The 10532-nt window shown below is 38.7% G+C and overlaps 1 protein-coding gene across 2 annotated transcripts in view; it reads right to left on the reverse strand.

The window, feature by feature from the left end:
- Positions 1-10231, reverse strand: part of neurl1aa (neuralized E3 ubiquitin protein ligase 1Aa) — a 56041-nt gene extending 45810 nt beyond the window's left edge. For both annotated transcript variants that reach the window (XM_053477519.1, XM_053477518.1), the window contains exon 1: positions 10082-10231. In XM_053477519.1, the coding sequence (XP_053333494.1) occupies positions 10082-10115 (34 nt within the window). In that variant the 5' untranslated portion in view covers positions 10116-10231. The remainder of the gene's footprint in view (positions 1-10081) is intronic.
- Between the last annotated feature and the right edge of the window lie 301 nt (positions 10232-10532).

Consider the following 10532-nt stretch of genomic DNA (forward strand, 5'->3'; position numbering starts at 1 on the left):
TGTACAGTTGACTCAGTGTTTCTTTGGTATCAGTACTGTAGGGTAGATACCTGGGAAGCCACGTTTTTCTCTACACTTGCTTTGTGTTCTCTTTCCTTTATATTATGTTTAATATTTATGTCACAGAATTACTAAATTATAATATATATTAGTAGTTTAGCGCTAAAATGCATGAAAAATTACATATTGGCAGGAAAAAAAGCCATAATAAGATCATGGAGGATATTTGCAGTTCCAATGAAATTGCAGGGATTTCTAATGTTTTAATTAAACAATTATTAGTTATGTAGGTTGCAAAGGCGCGAACGACTGCAGCTGTGAACTCTGAACTGCGACTTTGCGGTCGACTGTAATTATATATATATATATATATATATATATATATATATATATATATATATATATATATATATATATATATATAGCTTTTAGGTCGAATTAATTTGTAGCACTTAGAGATTTTCTTCAAATATATAGTGCATTAGAAAAAAAAAAGAAATTGTTATTATTGAATGTATGGAAAATACATATATATATATATATATATATATATATATATATATATATATATATATATATATATATATTTATTTATTTATTAATTACAGTGGACCCCTGCAAAGTATATAAAAAGATAAAAAGGCATACAACAAAACATACAACAAAAGTACCACGATTCTTCCTCATATACTGTACAGTAGTACACCTCCTAACTTTAACTTTGCTAATCGATGAAAGGGATAAGCGGAGACGCGATGTCTGAATGAATTTTAAACCAAACCAAGTGCCTGCTTTCAGTGAAAAACAACTCATTTGTCCAGCCTGGCTAAATCTAAATATTTTAATATTATGTACTGAATTATAAATTCCCAATTACTAAACAATGACTACAAGAAATAAATACATGAGCTGAGTGAGTCATGGCTACACTCGCTGTCTCACTCCTAAGTCGCCATTGGCGGGTTGCATCTGCTTCGGGTATATAGGGATTAAATGTGAAAAATTACGAAATCAGATGTAAACTTGTATTAAAGCTTTAACTAACTATTACGTCAATTCTAAGCCAAAAAATGTGTTCTACATATTAAACCATTGAGTAACCATGAAAGCAAAACATGATCGTTTTCTTTGTTAAGGTCATATTAAAATGATGTGCTGGACTTGCAGAAACGTTTAAACTGAATTTACAGGCCAAATGTGTAAAACGTGCAGCGGAGGAGAGCAGCATTTAAAGCCTGCACAGCACCCCAAATCAAATAAACAACTTTGTTCTCATGTAAAACTGGAATCTGTAATGTTTTCTCGAATATGGCACCTTTCAGGAGAAAAAAAACTGTTACTAAAGAATTCTGGGTGATATGCAAATCACCTCTTTTAAAAGTTCAGTCAGTTGGCTATGCAAATCTTATCAAGATACATCAAACTGACTTCCCGATATCTCTTTGTTTACACAGTATCAAGTTTTTTTTTTTTAATTATTTTTCTTTGCCATTACTCATGACATGCAATCTTAAAACACGAATCATCGGGAAACGCTCCAGGAACCAGTTTAATTCTTCGCTATGTTTGAATGTTTGCAATGTATTTTTAAAAAGCCACATCAAAACCCAAATCTGTACTGACTTCTGCTCACTCAACGACTACCAAATAAAACATATGGCAATTTTATTAAATTATGGACAACATAATCCTGTTATTTATCATGGGCATGCAACAAATGAAAAGAAAATATACTCAGTGTGCATCATAACTTATTTAAAAAACAGCATGTGGTAGGAACACACAATAGATTAAAGCAGTACAGATGTGCACAGCTGTAATACAAGGTGGTTCCCATGGTAAATGTCAAGGTATGTATCACTATCAGTAGCACAGACGCCCCTTTTGAGGACTCCACTAAGCTTGATCCTAAACACGGCACAGCATTAATGCACATTCTTAGTAAAACACACACACACACACACACACACCTAGTGGAGACTTAAGAGTAATTGACTCAGTGTCTTGTTGAATTAGTGTCAGTTTCTGGTGTTGGACAGGGAATATAACACAGTGAAACAATGGAACTATAAGTGCCTGTAAATATTGCGCAATAGCGTGCACGTATTTACAGGTAACTATTATGTAAATGCTAAAAAGACATGTTTACATTTTTAGCCACCCATATTTCACCAGTGTGTAAATACAAATAAAAACACAAGAAAAAAAAAAAAAAAAAAACATTTCCTGATCCACACCCACCGCTACATTTTATTTTAGTTGGGGTTTAAACAAGCCAGTTAAATCCCCCCCACTTCAGCAAATAATAATAATAATAATAATAATAAAACATATTGTTTACTGTACCATTGTTTACCCCCCCCCCCGCATAATGTAAACAACAGCATTTTAGTCAGTTATTGGGCTTAAACAACAAGTTATTATAAATTTTGCAAAGTTTTATCTCATGACCAAACAAACTTCCATTAATACACTATGATGTATGCTTAAAGTCGACACTACAGTATAAACTTTATAAAACAACTTCTTAGGGATGCCCTTGAGAACAATAAGCAGACACAAAAGCAGCAGGAGATTCATTAGTATGTTCATATTTCCTTTTATTGTAAACATCCTCCAGCTGTATTCTCTCACACGGACACACTTCTAGCGTGTGATGTTCAATAAGGATCTGCCCTTTGCATTTTCTCTTAATGTTCATCTCTTTGGTGATGCGGCTCCGTTTTTATATATGTTGTGGGCTTTGCTCTTTTGTTTTAGTCTGTTTATGCGATTTAGACTTACAGTACAGGTCATTTCTACAGACATACAGTACTGATCATTTAAAAACGGTTAAACTTGAGGTCTTGTTCAGGTCTTGGCAAGGTACTTTGTGAGGTCACAACACAAACTCGGTGGTTTGCACCAATCTTGTCTAATATGCAAATTATTAGAAGATGCCAATGTGGTAACCATTTTCTACAGGATTTGCTAAGATTAGGATGTGCATGCGAAGCTAGTTAACTTGGACATGCAAAAAAAAAAAAAAAAAAAAAAAAAGTACCGCAGTCAAACTTGCCACATTTCAGGTAGTTTAGATAGCTTGACGACTAGAGTATGTCTTTAGGATTGAAGGATGATATCAGGATATTAACACCATATAACATTAACACATTAACACTGACTGGTAAGGGGATCATGGGCACACAAGGCTCAGCTATGCTCACAGAGACCAAAGGACAGCCTGTCTCGTTTAAGTCCAAAGGAAAGCCAGCTGAAAAAGAAAATGGTAGCCAAGACAGAAAGGCACCAGAACACCCCTTTGTACCAAAGCGAGTCTCCCACAGAGCCCAGATCGCTGACCAGCTTCCAAACTCACCAGATCCCAATCCCATGGAGCACCCAGGGCAAACAGGGCCTAGCCATGGAGACCCCACCCTACAGCACCCAAAGAATCTGCTGCCAACGTCCACAGCACACCCCTAGATGTCTTGTGGAGTCAGGACCCGCCCGAACCCGAATCCTACACATTTCTGGGCCAAGCTGTTTTTGCATTGTAATGCTATGACTGATCGGTACATAAAAACAGTGTGCTTTCTGACAGTAGCACACACCTAACTTTATAACTTTTTTTTTTTAAACACTGACAGGTGCCAGCTTAGCATGGGTGTGGAAATAAATAAACAAGCCTTAAGAACTGAGAAGCGGATTCAGATACACCTGGGTAATGTAAATGAAGCACCTGTTCCAAAATAACCTGCAGCGCTCAGTCCTGAACATTACCCATGTACAGCATCTGCTTTCCCATAATCACTTTTAATAACTGTTTCATAAATGCTCTGCTAGTGAAATAATTGCTCAAATGACTGATGTTGTTAGAACAGGACCCAGATGTTCCCAGGTCAGTTAAAAAAAAAAAAAAAAAAAAAAAAAAAGCACCCTGAATAAAAATGGCAAAAACAAATGGTGGAAAAGTGGCGCAATATACCGTACGTTAGTCAGCAAGCAGGGAGAATGGAGCTTTGTGAAGAAGGATCTAGATGTGAGAGATACACGTTATTTAAATGTGAATGAGAGTCAGATGCATATAAATAATTTAGACGTCCCTGCCATGTAAAAAAATTAAAACCTGCCGTGCATCACCGTGGCAACAGGAACCCTGTCAGTAATACATACAGGACTTCTTAAAATCTGTAATAATCTGATTTAATGTATATAATGACTGTTCCGACACACATACACCAAGGGATTTGTTATGTTTTAAGGTGGCGTAATGATAACCAGTGTCACTAGGGTTGTGGGTTTGAATCTCGCCTGTGGTCTTTCTGCTCGGTGAGATTGCTCCGGTCCAAAGACATTTGATATTTGCCGATTGGTCTTTTTTAAATTGCCTGTGGTGTATGATTAGTAGAACACACAACGAATGGATGGATAGTAATAATAACCTTAATAAAGCAAAATCAATTAACCAATGAATCAATCAATAAGAGCAATGAAATACTTCAGGATGTTCTGTTATTGCACCCAGTCACTCACTGATTATAATGACCACTTAAACACAAACATCATCTCTGTACATAATGTACCCAAGTTTTAAAACATATGGGTAGAAACATCTAACACTGTTAGTTACCCAAGAGAACAAACTCTGCTCTGCAGTAAAGTACACTGCTGCAGCTTGAGTCATGACCGACTGTCCTCCGCTGTAGATGATCCGTTGTCGGGGTGTCCTGTTGTCATATACACATTCGCGCTGCTAGACAAAGGCTTAAGTGAGTCATCGTAATGAAACCGAGAAAAGAGAGAGAACGCAGGCCTGGTTACCAAGCACTGGTGCCACCTGATCCACACACACAAACACACACACACATGTTTCTGTCACGCCATATGAACAGACGCTGCGTTGACACAGTAGGGGCCCAAGCGCTGCTACTTTATGTGTCTGTGCTGGACATGTTACATTCGTGAACAACTATAAACTGTGACGCTACTTTTAAATAAATCTTAGTGCTAACTAAGATTTGTCGCTTAAACAAAAGCTGATTTGACAATCATGATGAACCGTACTTACGGCCACCGCGCGAAACCGCGTAGGTGAGATAGGGGTATTAGTAGTTACCAGATTATGGGCCAAATATTCCATATGGGGTGATGATGGTAGAATAATTATAAAGGTCCTGACTAAAACAACATGCATGAGGAATCACAAAGGAGTTTTCATTTTCTGCAATGGAAAAGTACTCGAACTAGTTAGAAAGTTTGACTCAGAAAGTAACGCTGTAATGTAACTGATTACTTTTTAAAGACAGTAAATCTGGAGTTTGTGTTACAAGAGTTTGTGTTGCCGAACGGTCGATTTACTGTACGTTTTTCCGAACATCAGCGATGGGTTTTGTGACAGCGCTGTCCGTGAAAGGGGAAGTAAATTGTAAGCAGATCGCCTCAATCTAGTGAACATAAAAGAAAGAAAAATCAAAAATAGTTTATTGTTCTTGTTAAGACTTAGGGGTTATTTTAAGACTTATTAAGACTTATTTAATGGGTTAAATTCTGACATGCAATTTATCAATAAACGATTAATTATCCGTACTGTCCTCTCCTATATCTGCCTCTACTTATAGATTAATTACCCACAGGCCTCCTTGTCACTTCACAGCACTATACAAAGACAGCTCAGACGGCTGATTATAGTATGAAAACTAGTTATGCTGGTACTTTCAGTACAAAGGTGTACCGTGCTAACACTCCGGACGAAATGTTACTCCACGTTCTGTGGGTGAGGTACAGGCGTGTGCAAAATCAATTTATTTTTTGTCCAAATCGAATAAGTATATATAATCCTAATTTAAAAAGGAAGAAAACAAATGGCCAAATCCTACAGACAATATTATAATAGTAAGCATTGAATCACAGAAGTACTCTACGTTAAACGACTCGTTAAGAGTGTCGGGATCGAGTACATGACGTACGACTGGACATTATGTTCGTTTTATGTGACTTGCCTTAATTCATACTACCCCAGTTTCTTCGTGCAGGGGACATGGACTGTAACCCTTGGCTGTGGAATCTGCTGCGGATGTAAACACGTTTCACTGCTACAGTACCTCGGCTGACATTCTTAGCATGTTCGTGACTTTATCAGACACGGCAGCTATTAAACTTGCAGACTATCACGGCATTGCTGAGGCGCACTAAACACAACAACTATCTGTTTTGGGCTCGGAACGTGCCTTTCATCGAAGCGCAATCAATTTGATAAATGCAAGTGATTTTATGACAAAATCATCCTATAAACAGTCCAGGAAAAAAAGTTCCAGACAGGACAAATTATTAGCCTGCATCAAAAAATGTATTTAAAATTACTGATATTAAGAACTGTTTACCATATGATTATGATCGTGATTAGAATAAAAATAAATAAATAATGGAGATGACCGAAGAAAGCAAGAGTTTGTCCACACGCACACACACACACACACAATGTGATAAGATTGGAACTAAACAGATGTGTGTCCATAAGGAAACCACTTGCTAGTGAGACTATTTAAAAAAAAGGGAGCATAAAGATTAGTCTTCGGAACAAAAGAAAACGGTCATGTGGTCTGATGAGTCTGGATTGATCCTGTTCCAGAGTGATGTGTGTGTCAGGGCAAGAAGGGAGGCACGTGAAGCGATGCACCCATCATGCATAGTGTTAACTGTACAAGCCTCTGGAGACTGTGTTATGATCTGGGGTCGCTTCAGTTGGTCAGGTTTAGGCTAAGCAATGTTATGTGACAGTCAGCTGATGATCTGAAGGTATACAACTTGTCATATATATATATATATATATATATATATATATATATATATATATATATATATATATAGTCAGAATAAATTTCGACCTCCAAATGGCGCAGTGGTAAAGCGCTCACCCTATCGATCGCTGGTCGCTGGTTCGAACTCCGGGTGATGCTGTTTTCCTCTCACAGTCGGAGGCACAGAGAGAGCTGATTGGCCAAGCTTTCTCAGGGGGGAGGGATGAGAGGTACTTGCTTCTCCCACATTAATCACGGCTCTACAGCCAATAAGGGGCTCGCTCACCCCCCCCCCCCCCCCCCCAAAAAAAAATATATATTTATATATATTCAGTAAAATAATAAAAAAAAAGTGAATTTCATTTCGAATTAGTCTATGACCAAATCGCATAGCTGTAAATATGCGTGTAATACATATACACACACACAAATGTTGTAAAGAGACTTAATTCAGAATATTTTTACTTTTAATTTCCTTCACCGTACAATATCCTTGAAACCATGATAGATTTAGCCTAGGATGTCATACCCACACACAAAAAATAAAAAAGGCAATTCTAAAGGCATTAGAAGCGCTGGTGTCCTTTTTTTTTTTCAGCGTCACCACATTGAGCTAATCAATATTTCATTAAAACGATGTGATCACATGACATCGAGAAAGGTCAATACCTCAATACAGACGTTCGGAGACCTTTGCCTAACCCTTATCAACCAAAATTCTGTGATAAACTGAAAACACACACCCACACTCACACTACAATCCATTCAACCTGGAGTTCTGTTCCAGCTTGTATAGCCTACAAGGGTGTTGTAAAATCATCTCAAAAGCTCTTTAAGCCCGACATACACACACAAGCCAGTCAAAACAGAAAGCTAAAATACTACCTCAGTCAATGATATTGTCCAGCCATGTGCACTTATATCCCAAACCCTTGATCTCATTCTTGCACCTGCAGTACGCCTAGAGGATAGCTTAATAAAGATCAGGCATAATTGGATATCTTTTCATGGTGGACCCTGGAGCTAAGCGTGAAAAGATGATGTCTGTTTATACTGGACTGAGACCAGATACTTCGGGTACTAAATTAGAGCGAGACAGAGGAGGAACAGTGAAAATGAGCTGACTTCAGGGGAAAGAATAAACACATACATTTATCAACACCGAGAGCCCAGCTTATTGCGCTCAGGCCGTATTTGCCTAATTGGATATACGACAGTGTCTAAATTAGGGACGAATGATTGTGTGCTTTGTGTACTGGATTTAACCTGAGGCCAGACAGCTGCTCAGAGACATACAAACAAAAGCATGAGTGTAAATGTGTTTGAGTGTGCGAAAGGGAAAGTGACTCAAAGAGTGTGTAAAAAGCTCTCTATTGTGTCCTTTTCACTTACAAAGATCTACAAAATTAATATGTTAAGGTTATTACATTGTAAAATAATAATACAGGACATACATTCTAAACTATAGTGACATCATCTGAATCGTTCCGGCTTATAATGTTTACCAAAAAATAATTACATCTAAATCTAATACCAAGTTTTAAAACTGAGAGAATATACAATAGTTCTTGCCCCGAGTCTATATAATTTCAAGATGTGAATTCTACTGAGTGCATGTACAGTACTTTTACACTTCATGGCCAAAAAAAAAATACGTCGCACACACTGATAGTTCATTAGACCGCCTAGAGCTTTAATTACGGTGAACACTCAACATGGCATTGTTTCAACATCCTTATGCAACATCATACCATTTATTTCCACCCACTGCATTAATTTCTGGCCAAGGACTTGTATTAATGACAGGAAAGTCGAAGCACTCCATAAAGTCTTCTCCAGCACATCCCAAAGACTTTAAGTGGCGGCCAATTCATGTGTGAAAATGATTCATCGTGCATTTTTTTGGCACTGTCGTCCTGCAATACGCCTGTGCCATCAGGGGAAAAAAAAATCCACTGATGGAATAACCTGGTCACTCAGTGTATATGCATTCATACACACACTTCTAGCACTGAATTCCAATTCCAGTTCCAATACACTGACAGCAAGGTGGTCTGGTACACTCAATGTCTTTAGCTCTAGTACACTAACTCTAATATACTCAGTTTATATAGTTTTATTATACTTAGTGTCTATAGTTCTAGTACACTCAGTGTCCATAGTTCTAGTACACTGACAGCAAGTTTGTCTGGTACACTCAATGTCTTTAGCCATAATATAATGACAGCATGTACAGTAGTTCTAGTACACTCAGTGTCTACAACTCTAATACCAGCAAGTAGGTCTGGTACACTTATTGTCTGTAGCTCTAGTCTTCCATCAGCATTTATTTCTATATAGTTCTAGTACACTCAGTGTCCACAGTACTATTTCACTGACAGCAAGCCCATCTAGTACAATCAGGGTTTATAGTTCGAGTACCCGGACATGATCTAGTTCTAATATGCTCAGTGTTTATAGTTTTAGTACCCTGACAGCATGTAGTTCCAATATATTTAGTGTATATAGTTCTAGTACACTCAGTGCCCACGGTTCTAGTACACTCAGTGTCCACAGTTCTATTTCACTGACAGCAAGTACGTCTAGTACACTCAATGTATGTAGTTCTAGTACACTAACAGCTTCTAGTTCTAGTACACTCAGTGTCTTTAGTTACTGTATAGTACACTGACAGCAAGTAAGTAGTAGTTCTAGTACTCTGACATTACATACGTCTAGTACACTTATTGTCTACAGCTCTAGTACATTGACTTTATGTAATTTTATACACTCAGTGTCTACAGTTCTAGTACACAGACAGCATGATGTTCTAGTACGCTCATGGCCTACAGCTCTAGTACACTCATGGTCTACAGCTCTAGTACACTGACAGTATATAATGTTATACACTCAGTGTATATAGTTCTAGTACACTGACTGAATAGTTCTACTACACTCAGTCTATAGCTCTTGTACAATGACAGCAATTGATTTCCGCGAAAAGCCGTTAAATGATAAAATAACCCCCCCTCCCCCCGTCTCTCCCTCCTCACGCCGCGAGCCCCTGATGCTGTGCGCGAGCGGTTGTGAGGTTTGAAGGTGCGCGAGATAATAGGATGACGTTACAGGACATTATTACAGTATGCGTGTCTAAAGCAGGAGCAGCGCGAATGCATACAGCGCAAAAAAAAAAAAAACCTTTTACACATTCATTGGCACTTCTATAGCCAACAGCATTCGTCATGATAAACGCACAATGAAGCACTACAATAACCGCCTGGATGTACCGTACAGTCTGAGGTTTTAAACGGTCAGGTCCTCACCGTACAAGGCGTTACGGGTGATTTGGCCTCCCATGGCTGGACGCCGGTCGCTCCTCTCGGTCTTCGTATTTATCTCTTAGAGTGTCGCGCGGAAGCGGCAACAATCCCACAGCGACCGCATAGTGGCTTTCACATACACATAGGCACACGTACGCGCACGCACAATCACACGCGCACACACACAGAGAGGTCTGACTCGTGTAAACACTCGGACACTCCTCCTGGAGCGCCTCGCGCACCGACTCAATGAGCGCACGCATACGCGCAGGCTCCACGTTCGAATTTGCATAAAGGCGTAGACACAACGTGCCACGCCCCCGCACAGGGTGAGGGGGGGGGGGTGGTACTGCATGGACCCCAGGCAAGTCAAGTCAAGTAGCTTTTTATTGTCACAGATAGATAGATATCCATCAGTAATATTAATATTGACAGTAACACAAAGATAGGTTGT

Source organism: Clarias gariepinus, chromosome 18 (genome assembly GCF_024256425.1).
Source record: "Clarias gariepinus isolate MV-2021 ecotype Netherlands chromosome 18, CGAR_prim_01v2, whole genome shotgun sequence".
NCBI lineage: Eukaryota > Metazoa > Chordata > Actinopteri > Siluriformes > Clariidae > Clarias > Clarias gariepinus.